This window comes from Mustela erminea, chromosome 6 (genome assembly GCF_009829155.1).
Source record: "Mustela erminea isolate mMusErm1 chromosome 6, mMusErm1.Pri, whole genome shotgun sequence".
NCBI classification, from domain to species: Eukaryota; Metazoa; Chordata; class Mammalia; order Carnivora; family Mustelidae; genus Mustela; species Mustela erminea.
This window is the reverse complement of record NC_045619.1, coordinates 18,839,648-18,857,495: the sequence shown is the minus strand read 5'-3', so window position 1 is coordinate 18,857,495 and position 17,848 is coordinate 18,839,648. Positions and strand designations below refer to the sequence as shown.

At 39.2% G+C, this 17,848-nt stretch overlaps 1 protein-coding gene across 5 annotated transcripts in view; it reads right to left on the bottom strand.

Moving 5' to 3' along the window:
• Positions 1 to 17,848, bottom strand: part of IGF1 (insulin like growth factor 1) — a 79,005-nt gene that overhangs the window by 20,364 nt on the left and 40,793 nt on the right. For all 5 annotated transcript variants that reach the window (XM_032346582.1, XM_032346580.1, XM_032346583.1 and 2 more), the window contains exon 3: positions 1,295 to 1,476. In XM_032346582.1, coding sequence (XP_032202473.1) covers positions 1,295 to 1,476 — 182 coding nt within the window. The remainder of the gene's footprint in view (positions 1 to 1,294; positions 1,477 to 17,848) is intronic.

Here is a 17,848-nt window from a genome sequence, read left to right as displayed (position 1 = left end):
CCTCTCCCCAGCTAGAAATTTTGAGGTACTGGGTCACCTGGGAAGAGAAAGAATTAACCTGCCTTTGTCCCCTCAAGCACACTTCTCAAACACATTCACTTAAGTTACTTCTATGATGCTTGCTCCCTGACTTACCCACTGGTTACTGTGTTCTCTGTGCACCAGATTGTGCCCAAGCCCTTTCCATCATTCATGGTGGCTCCCTGGGGTCACCTCTCCACTAAGCTCCCTGGTCATCCTCCAGGCTCAGCTGCCGACCAGGAATCAGCACATGTGTCACTGTGAACTTCTTGGTTTCTCCTCTTATGCTTTCTGCACAATGCTAGTTTTGGCTCCAAAGAGTAAAACCACAGTTTTTTGTTTTTGTTTTCTGGTTTTGGTTTTTCAAACCGTGTTCCCAAGGAGACCTACTTGGACTTTACTCTCCTTACCCACCCTTCCTCACTTTCTTTTTTCTCCTTCACCTACCCCTGACTCTTCAGTTCTCAAACTTCAGGACTAAAATTTAAGCACTTCTCATTTTTTTACTCATTTATTCACTCATTCAACAAAATTTATAAAGTGACTAATATGCTGAGATGATTTATGTACTTTTGATGGTATAGATAGTAGTTGTAAGGTTTCTTTGAAGTCTAGGTCATAGATAAAGACACCTACAGATATTGATCATTAGAAATTTCTAGGTATTTCTAGAGCGAAACAGAAATTTCTATGTTTAGTGGGGGGTTTCTTTAATTGAATTTGTTACTGAATGTGAACTTCAAATAGTTCCCATTTTAGCATATATTTTTTTACACCTTTGCAGAATACTAGACTTGAAAAGTTACATGCTTTGTTATTAATTACAATTATGAAAGATGGTAACGCTTGTCCAACAGTTAATTTGTGCAGGATGTGCAAAGAAGTGCATGTCTATTTATTAATTCTTAAAACAGCTTGATGCAGTAGATATTATTACCCCAATTTTACTGATGAAACTAAGGTTTGGATAGGCTATGTTATTTGGCCAAGGGCTCTCAGCTGGTGACTGGTGAAGCTAGGACTTCAGTTTTGTCTGATACCAAGGCTCACGTTTAGTGACTGTTCTCCATTGTCTTCTGGTATCAGACTGTCCAAAGCAGTGGAAAGGAGAATTTGCAATGTGGAGTGACCAAAGGGATGGATATCTGAGGTGAGAATGGTACTTTTTTGACCTGTAAGCCAGGAGATCGTGGGGCATAATTTCTGTCTGGCCTACCCACAAGTATCCTCAATCTCTTGAGGATGGTGGATCCCTCCCCACCAGCTGGCTTACCTTCTGAGCCTTGGGCATGTCGGTGTGGCGCTGGGCACGGACAGAGCGGGCAGACTTGGCAGGCTTGAGGGGTGCGCAGTACATCTCTAGCCTCCTCAGATCACAGCTCCGGAAGCAGCACTCGTCCACAATGCCTGTCTGAGGTGCCCTCCGACTGCTTGAACCATACCCCGTGGGCTTGTCTGTGCAAATCAAACACACAGTGGCCTGGCTTTAGAGGGGAAACAGCTTTCTTCAGAGTTCCACCCAGCCCCTGAAGCCTCTTTTCTTTTCATACCTGGTCCACCTACACATCTCAACCTCTTCCTAAAGTTTCCCCAACAATTCCTGACCCCACAGATCCTTCTGGATTCCGATGTGTCTCTGGACTCTGCCCCACACTCCTTAGCAGCAACTCATGCAGCATGTACTTGATTTGTGTTAATTCTCGAGTTCTCAGAAACCTGTAGTCAAGGATCTTGTCTATGCCCAAATCTAGTCTTTCCTTAAATACTTGCTTAGGTTGGAGGCTGCTATGAATATTAATGAAAAGAAGATAATATTTTAAGTTTTCTTTATCTTTTTAGCAAATCTGTATAGTTTTTATACAGATGTGTCACAGTTTATACAGTTTATACTGTTTATAAACTGTTTAAACTGTTTATACATTTTATATAGCAGGATGGCTCAAGTGTTTGCTCTTTTGCTTCACTACTACCATTGTGACGTCAGGTCGAGTATCAAAGGAGTTTTAAGTCTGGAAAGGGCTCCTCATTTTACTGATGTGGAAATTGAGACTCATGGTGGGCAATGACTTGCTTTAAGTAATTCATGCAATAAGAGGTTGAATCAGGATTCAAACTCAGATATATTCAAGTGCTTCAGAGAGCCCAGGAAACCTGTCGTGTAACTATGGACAAGTCACTTAAGCCTCTTGGGCCCAGTTTATCCATTTGTAAAGTATATTTAATAATATCTTCATTATAAGAATTCTTTGAGGATTACATGAGATAATGTATGAAACGTGCTTAGAACATCACCTGACATAAAGCAGATCCTAAAGAAATGTTTGTTACGTTCTCTGAGTACCCTTTTCCAGGATCTTATAGTCTGTGACAAAACAGCTTCAGTGTTAAGTGCATCCAGAAGCCTTGGAATTCGGAATTGATAACAGTACTAGTGTGACGGTGCTTCCTCTACTATCACCCTGGAGAGACCAGAACAATCAATTCTGTTTCTTATAAAATAACTACTACACTGAGACAGAATGAACTAAATGTCCATCTTTCATGTGATTTCTAATTACCCAGAGGGCACATCATGAATCAAATTTCTTTTGATGTTCGCAAATTAGTTAGACCTCTTTACTTGGCAAGTAGGTTTGGGTTTAGTTTTATTTTGCATTGTTTTGATTTGGACACATTTTTCCTGGCTCTAGAATTAAAAGAGAGGGCAAAACAAGCTTACATGAATTTGCCACGGGAACTGAAAGTGTACCTAAGTTCTGTGTAATCTTTTTGTTAAAGTAGAACTTCTGTTAAACCAAATCATGCTTATATACCAATAGATAAGGCAGACAAAAGTGAAACTGCTGTGACTCAGGCAAACGTGGGGGGACTGGCACTTGGCTTTCTCTCATCTCCCTTACTTCACTTGGGAGGCAGGGGGCCTGGTCTTCTGCATTGATAACCAGCCTTCATGGAGGAAAATTTGTGAACCACTGATCCTGAAGAATCCAATCAATCAATCTGGCATATATTCAATCTTTATTCCCGACACAGAAGACAATGTTATAGTTTAAACAAAAAGTCTTACGTTTGTGCAATAATGACACCATTCTGCAGAATGGTGTTTTGAAGGTCAAAATCCCCATGTATATTTTGAACTCCCTAGTTAGGGAAGATCAGACCCTTGGTAATGGCGTGCTACCAAACTAGTTTGGCTGCCTTGCAGCTTGAAGGGCCAACCGTTCATGGCATCCTCTACAAACCCAAATGTTTTCCTGATGTTTGGCTCAGCAGTCTGGGGATGCTTCCTCCCTGTAAGGCAGGTTTATTGTCATTCTTAGCACAGCTGAGGGTAGTAACTCAGGGAGGGTTCATTTGTGGTCTCTTTGGGTGGGGTCTGCTTTCTCACTTAGGGGCAAGCCCTGTGGGTGCCTCATGGTTGAGGGGTTTAGGAGGGACAGGCAGCTGGCCCCAATTGAAGCCTCAGTAGTGTTTTCACTTGCCATTGGAGAATCCACTAGTACAGAAGACTCTCTGGTTCTGCTCGCCAGCCGGGCTCTGGCAAGCTGAGACTTAGCCAGTCCCCTGGGCAATGTAAACAATGTTTTTTGTTTTTTGTTTTTATAATCTTTTCCTGGGACTATAAATTAGAGGAAGGACACAAATGGGCCTACATGGTTCATTGTAATCCACAAAGGACTTCTACATACTTTTTGCTAAGTGGTTATTTCAAGAGGTTGACGGGGTCAGCCAGTTAAGTGTAGCTGATACACTGGTTTTTCTCTTAGGGTGGGAAGAAGGTGACTTGGCTTGTGTTGAGGTATCCCTATTGTTCACCATAGGTAATGGTTGCTCTTTGTTGAAATGATACATTTCTTAATGGGACATAATTGGGATTTTTTTGCTGTATAGTGTAGAATAGAAATTTGAAGTTTAAAGGTGGGGCAGTAAAGGTGGTTCCAAAAACCTTCAAACTTGGCTAACTCAGAAACAACTAATTGCAAAATTCATGCTTAGGGGGATGGAGAGGGGTTGGGTCTGAAATTCCAGGACCCCTTTAGCATTTCCATTTCATGCATTTCTAATGTAATCTTTCTTCTGGAGGAAGACACCACCCTAAATCTTGGGTAGACAGAAAACACAATGTACTGCATATTCCCTTCTTGGAGACTATCAGTAGACTATCACCACAGGTCTATTTCCTCTTATGAAATAGAAAGTAATCATGAGCATAGCAAAAACCAAAAAACAAACAAACAAACAAACAAACAACAACAACAAAAAAAACCCACAAACAAACAAACAAACAAACATACCTGGGTACCTGCTTTGTCATCTTTCTTAGATGAGCTCAGAATTTAACATGGCTCAGTCTATAAAATAGCTATGCTTTTCCAGTCCATAGATGAATGAATTTAGGAACAGAAATTTAGGACTTTTTTATAATGCCCCATAAAAAAGTTTACCTTATATCCATATCTTCTTAAAAAAATATTGTTGAAATGGTGGTATATAGTCTTGGATTTTATCATACATGTAACTGCTGGTTAACTTTAGTTACCACAGTTCTAGAAAGATGTTTTTCTTTGTTCATATATTCATCATAATCTACAACAGACTAATGGCCCTTCATTGGGAATATATGAATACAACAAATGTTTGCCTATTGCCTTTTAAAGTTTATTTCATCCTTTGAAGTGTCCTACAAGCTCGATTTCTGGTTCTACATCAAGATATGTAACCAAAGAAATCATTTCTCACTAATTGAGAGGCCACAGTTGAGGGTCAATGTTTTGTCCTTTATCTTCAAATGCCTCATATGACTTCTTTTTTTTCTTTAAATTGAAGTACAGCTGACAGACTCTATTATATTAGTTTTAGGTGCACAGCGTAGTGATTCAATATTTATTTACGTTATGAAATGGTCACCATGATAAATCTAGCTACTATCTGTCACCATACAAAGTTATTACAATGCTATTACCTATTCTCTGTGTTGCACATTGCATTCTTGTTTTTTGTTTATTTCATACCTCTTCCCCTCTGACTTGTTTTCTATGGCTATTAGGCTGTTTCTCTTTTGTTTTGTTTGTTCCTTTGTGTTGTTTTTTAGATTCTGCATATAAGTGAAATTGTATGATATCTGTCTTTATCCATCTGACTTTTTTCACTTAGTATGATACCTCTAGGTCTGTCCATCTTACGACAAATGGCAAAATTTCATTTTTTTAATGATTGACTAATACTCCATTATATATACTATATACCACATCTTTTTTATTCATTCATCTATTGATGGACACTTAATTGCTTCCCTATCTTGGCTATTATAAATAATGTTGCAGTGAACATAGAGGTACATGTATCTTTTCAAACCAGTGACACATTTTCTTCAGATAAATACCCAGAAGTAGAATTCCTGGATTATAGGTTCTATTTTTAATTTTTTGAGGAACCTCCATACTGTTTTCCATACTGTGGCAGGACCATTTTGTATTCCCACAACCAGTACACTCCTATTACTATTTTTAGAGAACCAAAATTTGGTATTTGTTGCTTTGGGCTAAAACTAGAAGTCTGAAACAATATGGTTCACTGGAAAGGTTGTAAAATCATTTGCTCCAATATCAATTTTGAGAAAAATAGGGACTTATTATGACATGTAAATTATAGCTGTTGTCATCATGATTAATTTTTAAATGAGATAGAATGAATTGTTCTATCCTTGCTTTTATAAACTCCTCATTAGGAACTATGTAATTCTGCTCCAGTGGGCAGTGTCAGAACTGGTAGGTGAATGGGAAACAAATATTGCCTTAGTATAAGAAGAAACTTCTAACAATTTGTACTCAAAAGTGTTAAAAAGGGGATAAACATCTTTTAAAGATAATGAACTACTCATTGTTAGAAACAGTTAAGTAAAGACAATATGAACACCTGCCAGAGATCTTAGGAACATATTCTTGTACTGTACACAGTGTATGACTGCCATGGTGCCATCTATTTCAGATTCTGTAAAAAGTAAAAAGTGGAGGAGAAAACCCTTCTAGGTCAAATATTCAGTATGGTTGGAAGTTACTTACATTGTCTTCAAGAAAGAGGTTCAAATATTTTTTTAACTTAGAAAGTGAAAACATTTTTTTTTCCATTTATTACTTGAGTTCCCCAAGAGGCTTAAAATATGTTTTCCTCACTTGGGACTACCAAAAAAGAAACAGAATAGAAAAACAAGAGTCCTTTCTACAAGTAGGTACATTCACAGAGTTCTGTGGTAGTAGCATTATGAAGTGACTATATACTCACTCCACTATTAGCATGAACAGATAACACGTATAAAATTAGACAAATTTTTTTCTTGCTGACAGAGTCTTGACATTGAAAATTTATTTATTTATTTATTTATTTATTTATTTATTTAATTAGTCAGTAGTTTTGCTCCAAAGCCTGCACACCAAATGTTGCTTAGCAGACAAACTGGCCACCACCTAACCTAGGCTTTGACTCCACTACGCGTAGACATAACATGTAGTCACAGTGCACTGCTGTGTCTTGAAAGTAGGCGAACAGACAGAATTCCAATGGTTAAGCAGCTGGCTTCTATAATAATAGCACTTCCCTTTAAATAATGCATGGTCAGTGGAGTAATTCAATAATCTTCAGGGCAAACTTGCTAGTTACAAGGGTTTTGGGCAGAATTGTGGCATCATCAAAACCACACCAATTAGCTGAGTCTCACATTTTGTCATGGAGGCAAGCAACTTGCTTCCCTCCATCTCTGAAGGAGAAGGTGTAATGCTGAGATTAAACTGGGGGAATAATTTCTAAAACAAAGAACTCTAGTTGTGCATTACTGGTAGAAATGATACTAACTCTTCTGGTGCTACGTATGCCTGTGCTTCTTATAGGTTTCTCGGAAGGAAGTTGGGATGCTGTACTGAATTTTAATTTCCTTTGAAACTTCCCCTCCTATTGAGAAAGCTTTACTTTAATTATTTAAACCCTGTCAATGGAAAGAGGAGACATTGATTTGAAGTATCAATATTTAAACAATGAAAAATGCAAACATTTTGCAAACAGGGAAATATTCTGTTCTGAAGACACAACTTGCTACTATTTGGGTTCTGAGGAATAAAACTATTTTCTAGAAATTGCTAACAGGAATAGGTTCTAAAGTCAATCATATTTGGAAGGCAGAGAAAAAGAAATAAGACAATTCAAGTTGGCTGTTTCTAAAAAAATCCACAACTATGTGTTTGATGGAAAACACAAATGGAGTTATTAAGTAATAAGAAACTACTTCCATTTAACTTTGATTAACTGAAGATTGATCTCAAAATTAACTACTACAGTAAGAATCCGCAGAAGCCAGAAAATTGGGTTTCTTACACCAACTATTTATCCAAAACCTCCAGACATGTTGACAATTCAGAGTAACTCAGAATGATTAATTTCTTAGGGCAATGTTTTCCCATGGGCCACCTTGTCTAATAAAAAATCATTCAGTTGACATAATTTTGCATGGTATACTCTAGGAAAGTTGGGTAAAATATGAGTAATCTTGAACTTGTCTTTATTTTAGCATTTTAATTGTTATTTTCATTGGTGGAAAAGTGAGAATTACTTCTCAATCCTTCATACACATTTTATGGCTTCATATGGAAAACTAGACTCCTTTCATGAATTTCTAACATAAGGAAAATTGCGATAAGGCTATTTATCCAAACACAAAATGTGATACATTGATGGTTGATATTTTCTGAATTCATAGGATTGGCATTTAGCTTAAAGACTTTTGATGAGTCAGTATTTTACCTTTAAAAAATTTTTATGGAAATCACACTTGAATGAAAACAATTATTGAGATATATGTTATCATACGATTAATAAAGACACAGAAAGAGGCTTTCACTTCTGTAAACTAGGTACATTATTATGCACTTAGAATAACATACATGCACACACTTACACATGTATCAGGGAGTCAAGTGACTTACCATCAGTATCAAGGCTATTGTCATACACTTTGAAATTAAGATTGTTTTTGAAGAAGTTTTTCTGCCTTATATGTTGCTAGTGGATTCTACATATTTCTGCTTTTCTACACAAGGAGCTTTCCAAGTAGGATTGACCTTTGGCATTTGCAAAAGTGAACACTGAGAAAATGTCCACTTTTCTATGAACTACCTATCATGAACTTTTCTGGAAAACCTATCAGACTTAGGCATTGATTTCATTTTGGCCTATGTTAATTTTTAACTGCCGGTGTTTGCTGGTCCCACTACTTCTCAGTTGGACGAGGTCATCTTTTCTAGGAATCTTGGCTCTAGTTGACCCCACCCCCACCCCCACCACTCAGCAACTCTTTCTCAGCTACTAAATCCCCACAACCCCAAAAGACCAAAATCTTCTCTTTACCCAATCAAGTCAATGTTTGTGTATCTGTGGGTCTGAAAGGAATGAAGGAGAGATCTATGGGGCTTCCATTTTCTTTAAAGCCTCCTTTCTTTTGGAAGCCTCATCTCAAGGGCAGGTGTAAAAATAGTGTTACTTAGTCCACCTCTATCTCTAAGACTAGGAAACTAAAGCACAAGGCCTAGAGACAAGAAAACTGGCGATTCAGAGCAGAAATATTACCGTTTTAGGACTCTGGAGAAATGGGCCAACAGAGTGGGAAGCAACATGATGTATTACTTTAGCCTGATACAATGCCCTGGAGGACAACCGTCTTGCCAGGACAGCACAATTTACTAGCTTAGGTCTGATTCCAAGGCTTGGAGGAGATAGATGTAGCCAACAAAATTATGTTTTGGCAAGAGAAATGCTTTGCTGGACAGAAATGTTGCCCTAAGGGAATGGTTTGGTTTATCAACGTCTAAGGTAAACGATAATCAAATGCCAAGAGGTCATTTTTATGTTTGAATGACTTCAGTTGGGCCTGCTATATAAGTTAGCTACCATTTTCTAGTTACATAGTTTCAGTTATTTAGAACATATTGCAGGATTTGAGCATGATCTGCCTGTGACATCAGTCATACCAATGAAGGAGGCAATATGTGGAATGGCTAAAAGCACAGGTTTTGGAATCAGACAGATCTGGATTCTGCCACTTACTCACTGTTCACGTTGGGCAAGGCACCAAATATTCTAAGACTCAGAAGTTATAGAAAATGGACATATGTAAAAGAGTACCTCCAAGATTAAGTGATAATGTGTGCAATGTATCTTGTACAATGTCTGGTATGCAGTAAGGTCTGGATAAATGTTAGCTATTTTAAGCAGTATAATTACAGAGTTGAGTTGGATAACATAGCTCGCTGGGCAGGTATTGTCCTCCTCTCTTAATCTTAAAAATGTATCCTTTCCAAAGTTTTGTTGAAAAAGATCCTTTCTAGATAGAGGAGGACTACTTGCCATTAAAGTAAATGAATAACCGTTCCCTTGGAAAGGATATCCAAACTATAGTTTGTCTGGATTGTTCTAAATAGTTTCAATCTAGAATAGACCCTTTGAAAATGGGTGCATCTATCAAGTCAAACAAGGCAAAGTCATATGGGCTTATCTTGAACTCTTGTTACCTTTGACTTCTCCCCAATAGCTATTCAGTGTTACCATCCCCATCCATCCACTTCTTTGAGAAACAGTGTTGCAAGGCATGAGGTGTGTGCGGGCAAAATAGGTGGTCAGAAGTGGTTTCCCAATCACTTTCCACCAGCGTCCGTATTTTTCTCCTCTCTCTTCACTGCATGCCTCAGCTCTTTCTTTCCTCTTCTTTTCTGAATCTTCTCCTCTCTTCCTACTGACAACCGCTGATGTTTTTACTTACTGATGAATTCTAAGACAATTTCTATGCAGACTTCATAGTAGCCTAGGAATTAGAGTTTAGTTCCCTCCCCGGAATGACTGAAAACTAGGGCTACCTCCCCTACCAACCTCACTTTGGGAATAAGCAGTCACCAAGTATACAGTGTCACCAGGACCACTTAGTCACTACTCCATCTTGGACCCATGCCTGAATAAGATAAAAATAGACAACAAAGAGAAAGAATACGAAGGGATGTTGAGGAATTACGTTTACGGACTTCACTTATCTCATTTTTTTGAGAAAGACTATGACAGAAATTGTAAGATGAGTCTGGCTCCAACCTGGAGATTGTAGCCATGCTACCAACTTTATCTCTTCTACTTGCATTGTTACTGTTCGTTTATTCTTTCTAATGTGGTAAGAGAGGCCTTGTAGGCAAAACATAAGGCACTGGTGAATAGAGGGTAACACCCTTCTCTCTGGTGCCACAGAAAGATGAATCAGCCAAAAGAGTATTGAAACACATTCTCTTTATTTTTAGTTTCACTCTAAAGTCTATCATTTCTCTTTTCTTTGCAACTTGGCTCCTGCTCTGCGTTCTCAGGGGCCCTGTTCCCTGTCAGTCTCCCCACTCAGGCCTCTGTGTTTTGCTCAGGGCACATCTGGAGATTTTCCCAGGGGTGGGTGTGACACAGTCAGGATGGCAGGTGAAGGGGTGACAGCTGCCAGGGCAGTCTGGCGTGTCTGAAGGGAGACTGTTGGGAGGGGGAGGTCCCGTAAGGAGAGGCACTGGGCCTGCCTCAGGGAGTGAGCTGCTGGAAGGCCGCCCCCACAGCAGCAGACACAGTTCTCGGCATTATTGTAGAGAAGGAACAGCCAGAGTCAGCGACAGATTGAACACGGGGAGTGAAGGAGGAGGAGGGCGGGAAAGAGAAGGTGGCCAGGGTGTTACATGATATAAATAACCACATGGCGTGCAGTTTAGTGCCAGTTGGGTTGTGTGTGATGTCCCTTTCATGCCGGTGTGATACCAGCGCTGTTCCTGAATTGAAAGGTCCTGGGAAGTGTTTCTGTAGCACCTACAAGAGTGTCATATGCAGAGAGGGAAGAAGAAGAAGGCCATGTGGTATATTGAAAGCAACATTGGATTTTAGCTCCAGATCCTTGGTGCAAATTCACAGGTCACCTCAACTCTCTGAGATCCAATTTTCTCACGTTGACCACCAAAGTACTGGAGAGCATCAAGCACTCCTAACAACATGACCGTAAGGATTATCTGGCTGGTTATGCTACCCACTTTTTAATCAATAATGTTCATATGGCATATCAGTGTTTCTCCTTAATCATTGGGAAATATATTGTGAAGAGAAGTGGGATGAGACAATCAGGAATTTCCTCTCTGTCAGGTTTAAATTTACATGAAATAAATTTTAGGAAGGAAAGAGTTTAGGAAAAGCAAGGATCAGTGTTGGATTTGACGGAAGAAAATAGGGAATGTCTAATAGGGAGGCAGGCTTGAGTAAGAGGAGGGGACAAGACCATGTATGGGGATTGAAGAAGCCAGTTCAAGGAGGATACAGGTGTGAATTAGAAAGAGGGTAATAGGGGGACTTATTTATTGGGGCTGTTGAAACAGCAGTGAGCATCAAACTACATTGTGTAAACCAGGGTCCTGAAGGCTTAGAGGAGTAGGTGAGGGATGGCCTTCACTTGTGTGGGCACTTGGAAATGAAAATTAGTGTGGAATTGTGGGCACAGTCTTTTACCATTACTTTTTACAAAGCTGCATCTTCAAAAAATGAATAAGCAGACAAGCCCTGGGAGGGTTGCTAATACTGTTGGCCAGAATGCTAAACTTGTAGCCCTCAGAATGGCTACAACTTTATTTCACTGGTTTTCTTGGTGTCTGTGTATGGTATATGAATCCTCTGTGAGATAATTCTTCCAGGGGAACATACGCATAGTTTCCCTGGAAAATTCCAGCTACAACCATATGCTGTCTCATCTCTGATAAAGTGAATGGGCTTCCAGACAGGTCATCATCTCTACAATTGGTACCCAACATCTGCCCAGCAGATAAAATTAGAAGATGACCACTATAAACATGGTTTTTCAAACATCACCTCTTTTTTTGGTAAACTAAACTAATGTTAAGGTTACTAAAATTTTAAAATCTGTACAAGGAGTTCTCAAGTTGTAGTATTATTTATCAAAATACCAAGCGGGTATGCAGATTAGACTGAACAGTTCATTTAGAGTTATTATATTATTTCAGGAACTTTCAGGTAAATTCTGGACTCATGAGACCATCTTTTATTTCTTTTCTTTCAATGGAATTTTGCTGCTATAATTTTTCTCCCTTTTCTCTTAATATTTGATTATTTAAACATGATCAATAGATTTGAAAGGCTTTCCTCAAATTATTGTATTTTAGAATTTCATACATCTTTGGACATCATAGCAAACTTAAGGTCAACTAAAGAGATTTCTTAGCAATCTGGCAATCACTAAGCCTGTAAGCTTTTAACCACCCACTCATCCTAATCTTCTTCCCCCAAATATTATTTTTCTGAATTGAAGAAGTAAATTATGAATAAGGAGAGGGATACATGTGGTTAAGTTGTGGCTTGTGTCCACAATAAATATTGTTCTTAATTTAATTCCATCTAAGACCGATAGCATGCCTACCTCTTTAAAACTTACGAACGTTATTTAGCAAATATTATTCTCAACTAAGTAAAATCTCTGATTTTCTTACTTATTTTACTAAATTTAGCAAAGAAAAATACTTTCATCTTTGATATTCAAAATCACAAAAGAGAAACCAAACTCCTTTCTTTTTATTTTTTTCCTCACATAGTCAAACATGCTGTGAATGACCACATTGCTCCGCTCTGGGATTCCACTCTGAGGCAGTGGCCTCTTGGCCTTCTATCCAGTTGCTCATTTCCATGAATTTACTTTCTGAGAACTAGAAACAGTTGCCCCAGAAGTTGTTTTTCACTTTATCCATGATTGGGGAATTCATTAGCCTCATTGGGAACAAGTAACCTGAGGACTAATGTGTCATATTGGGACAGGATATTGCTTGTGGGACATTTTATTTCCTTTAACACTTGCCTTCTGTCTGCTCTCTTTGGCTCAGATCTGGGTTTGGGAAGGTTGCATGGAGGCACTGCTTATACTAATACTTAAGCAAATTAACTTTGTCTTAACTCCGGCAGGAAGTGAGGGCCCAAGTGAGGGCTAACAGATATCTCCCGATGCATAGTCTTTTAGCAGGGCAGTCTCAATTTTCTCTTCCCAGCTTTCCAGAAAGTATATTCTTCCCTGCAACCCCCCACCAAGTCTCTCATACCTGTGAGAAAGGAGAATATCAAGTCCATTGACTTCTTGATAGCTATGGTCTCCATAATCTCCAATATGTCAATTAGATGCGTGTTTGTATAAAAACTGCATATAGAAACCCTCAGTTTGATAAGAAGAAATGATCCTCAAGGTCTTGTAGCAACATCTATGTACTTGGGGTGAAAGGAGAGAAGTAAAGCTCTTTGAATGAGTTGTAAGGGTTTTGATAAGAGAATGGGGAGAGAGTTGCATGCATCCTCATTTCTAAACTCAGAGTTCATGTCATTGATGAGGACTTCTTAAAGAAAAGAATGATAGGAAAAAGGGGGCTGTTGGCCTAGAAACATTCTAATTACTTCTAAAGACTTGCTGACATTTATTTTTCTTTTCAAACAACTTCTTGTTTTCCTCTCCTCCTCCTCCTCCTTTGCTCTGGTTCAAGATGATACCCTGGTAAAGGTCACTTGTGAAGTCCTAGTCTTTACATATCTTCTCACTGAACCAGTGCTCCCACGGTCCACTGAGATCTGCCCTTGGCAGACATTTCCCGGAGTTAGACTATGAATCGTCATAAATTCCTTGCATTCTTCACAACATCTGTGCCTTCTTTTGCCACATCTTTTTTCCTGGTACTCGACAGGCCACAAATTACCCTGGACTTCTCTTTTCAGGCTGTTGATGTCTTAACACTCTCCTTTCAAACCAAATTCCTCTCTTGTCCTTGGCTGTTGCTCTTGGCTTCCCAGACTTCCCATCTCCCTCATCTGGGTTAGTCATCTGCGGCATCACCAGCAGTGTCTCTTTCTCTTAGCCTTCTATCTGGCCTGAAATTAGTGCATTTCTTCAATGTCAGAGTTGACTGTGCTCAACCATGCTAACCTGCTTGGATGCTTAGTTAAACTCCCTAACATGATTTAAACACTCTAGTGCAGACAGTACCTCCCTGCATCAAGAACACTTGACAAGACTCAAACCCAGAGGATACTGGTTAGCCAGTGGAAGAGAAAGAACTATAATAAGACCCAAAGATACAATCAAATGAGGTTGCAAACATTTTCCAATAAACACAAGTTTCTCTTGGGAGTGAAAGGCAACATTTCATTCATTCTTTTGTTGATTTTATATTTAAACTTATTTCTTTGACATTTAGAACAATGGGGGCCTTTGCAATAAAAACATTACCTATAGCTTCCTTTCGCTGAGTGCTTTGTATTAACTACTATAGTAAATAGTATTTTTCCTATTTTTTTTCATTTATATCTACAGTACTACATGGAGTAGGCATTATTACTATATCCATTTTATGTATGAGGAAACTGATGCTTGGTAAGGTTAAGTAACTTGACCCAAATCATACAGTTAGAAAGTTGCAGAGCCAGTTCCCTTCATCTGAGGACACCTTGAAAATGGGAGAAATCCCTGGTGAGGAAAAACTCTGAATATGTAACTGTTACTCTGAATATGTAACTGTAACTGAATATGTAACTGATTCTCAAAGACATGTAATGCTAATATCCATGAAGGATGTGGGGGAGGCCATCTATGTCAGCCAACCCCATGGTTTTGAGCATGAGCTGTGGACAGTTTTACACTAGGTATTCTAGACAGTGTCAGAAGGAATGGCATGCATGGCCTCAGTCCTTGAGAGGAGAAGTCTATGCAATCTGCAGTTTGGGGTACAGCTGGGTATGGAATGCTCACATCTCACCCCATACACTGTGATTCTTTCCAGTTCCAGATGGGGCAGCAGCCGGACCATCTTGTTTCCAATTCTTTTGAATTACCAATGTTATAACAACTTCGGGAGAAATTGAAATAAAGAAATTTTACCCATAATCTTGATATCTCAACAAATAATATTATCTTCACTTAAACATTTTTTTCTAGTTCTCATCCAGGTGTGCACATCATTTTGACATAGCTATAGTCACAGCCTAAATTTAATGCAATATTGTTTTCTTTGCTTAACATTATGTTACAAGCATTTTACACATTGCTACATAATCTTCATAATTATAATTTTAAAGCAGCAGAATATTTTATTGAGTGGATTTTTCATCATTTAGCTCTTTAACCGTTTTCCTGTTACTAGACATTTAGGCTATTTCCGGTTTTATCATTATTTTAACTAATCTAGCATTATTTTTGTGTACACATCTTTCTACTGTTTGAGATCATTTGTAAGATCAGATTCTCAGTTGGGATGCCTGGGGGTGCTCAGTCAGGTAAGTGGCTGCCTTAAGTGGCTCAGTTCATGGTCCCAGGGTCCAGGGATCAAGTCCCTCCTCAGTCTCCTTGCTTGCTCAACGGGGAGCCTGCTTTTCCCTCTGTCTGCAGCTCCCCCTGCTTGTGCATGGGGACTCTCTCTCTGACAAATAAATAAATAAAATCTTTTAAAAATAAAGAATAAATTCTCAGGAGTGGAATCATTAAGTCTCAAAGGATATGGTCAGACAACCCAATTTTGATGAAAGACCTTGATTTTTGCATAAAGACGCAAAGGAAAGACCAAAGGACTAAAACAGAATTATATCCAGATATTTTCCCAGGATTAGAAAAGATACAACCAAGGTGGAGCACAAACAGGAATCTTACCTGCATCCCATGAATTAGAATAAAAGAACCAATTTCTGTTTTCAATTACTTGTACAGTTTCCTCTGAAGGAAACATGGGGTGTAACCAAGACTTAGGCTTGGCATCCAAAAGTTTGCTAAGTAAAAATAAAACCAGGAAAAATGAAATTGATGACAAGAGACCCTGGTTCTCAACTTCCAAAATTACCAAGTACCCGTGAGGTTTCTTCTCTAAGGTGAGGAGAGTGGGACTTCAAGGAGGCCAGACAACATCATGCCCCAGTGTATGGAGCAGGGGGATTTGTATTCTAAATAACAAAAGTCTCTGTTCCTGTTCTCCTTCTGAACCCAAGTTCTACATGGAATGACAGGCTCTTGCCTCACCCACTTTTGGGGAGTAGTATCCCAGACCGTTGGCCTCCCCATCTAACCCCAAATTTGGCAAACTATATCCGTCTTTCTTCTCCCACATTATTCTTCTCCTGCTTATTATCATTTAATCACAGATGTTTATGGAGGACCAAATATGTTCCAGATACTGCTCTCGGTACGGAGGATAAATCAACAAAACAGATAAAAAGGGGTTAACAGGTCACTATTCCCTTAATAATCCTGATTACTGTGATAGCCTAGAAGGAGAATGTGTGCAGGGATGCTGAAATCAACAGTTCAATGACCGTTGCCCAGATCAACTGAAGTCTGAGTCTAGCAATAGGAGTTTCCTTCAGACCCTTGTGAAAATTCCTGTCTGAGGACTTCGCTTCCACCAACCTCTCTGAAGGTGTGAAATAGATTACTTTATACATCATAACCAGCATTTAACTACCTATTTAGCCTTTATTTTCTTTTTTATGAAGATTGACACATTTTCCCAACTTGATTTGAAGCATCTTAAGAGCAGAAACTGTGTCTCATATTTCTGTGTCAGGAAGGACAGCACTGGGCACTAATGAGGCACTTCATAAAAGCTTATTGATTAGTGGATTGGTAAGTCAAATGCACAAACAGTATGCATAGAGGTGCCATATGAAGGCATTTTTATCTTGGTCAGAAGAAATCCAACATCAAGACTAGTCTCTGTGTCTCTGTTTATTTTAACTAATGTAGCAGTAAATACCTTCATTGAAATAGCTTTCTACTTCCTCAGATCATTTACAAAAGTAAATCATATTAGTAAGGGCGATGATAATAGTATGTACCTCTCTCAAGTTGTGATGAGGTAAGGCACAAAGGGAGCTTGGAACAGTGAGCAGCACAGAGCAAACATGAAATGTCTCCTCTCCTCACCATCCTTAGCATCACTACTCATGGATTAGTTGTGAGGCTGTGCAGGGAAGTTAGAGCTGTAGAACCTGTTTGCCTGAATTCAGATGCTAGCTCCACCATTTCTAACTCTGGGGGCCTGGATAAGGTACTTAACATCTCAATCCTCATCCACAAAAGGGGATACAAATACTACCCACCTCAAAGGTTATTTGATGATTGCATGAGTAAACATTTACCAAATATTAGTTATAATTATTCAGCAAAAAGTCAATGAATGGCCATTATGCTGTCTGGACTCAGGGTTCAGAATACTGATGAGGACAAAGGAGACGCAGTCCCTGCCTGCACCCTGCCCCCCTTCTCCTACTCCCCAGGAGCCTGCAGTTCATAATACACTTCAGCATTATTGATTTGTGTAGTTAACTCTAGAGCTAACTGCATAGAGTGCCTTGCAGTTCAGGAATCACATTCACACACATTCTGTCCTTCAGCCATTTCAACAACCCTACAAGACAGAGTTGGGAGCTACAAAATGGGAATAACTCCCATTCCCATTTTGTAGATGAGAAAACTGAGAGTTCAAGTGACTTAGGAATCTGGAAGTTCCTTGGATTTCAGATAGTAAAATTCCCCCTCCCACCCACCACCTCACTCCACGATTTGTCTCTACTAATCTCCATGCAAGGATGGATTTCAGTATAAAACTGCCTGGGTTCCTGAAGCATCCGGTGTGCAACCAGGAGGTGGGCAGTTGCACAATGACGTACATCAAGGCTTCTCCCACTTGAGCCTACATCAGTATCTTCTGGAGGGCTGGTTAAAACATCACTGGCCCCCAGTGAAAACATCGCTGGCCCC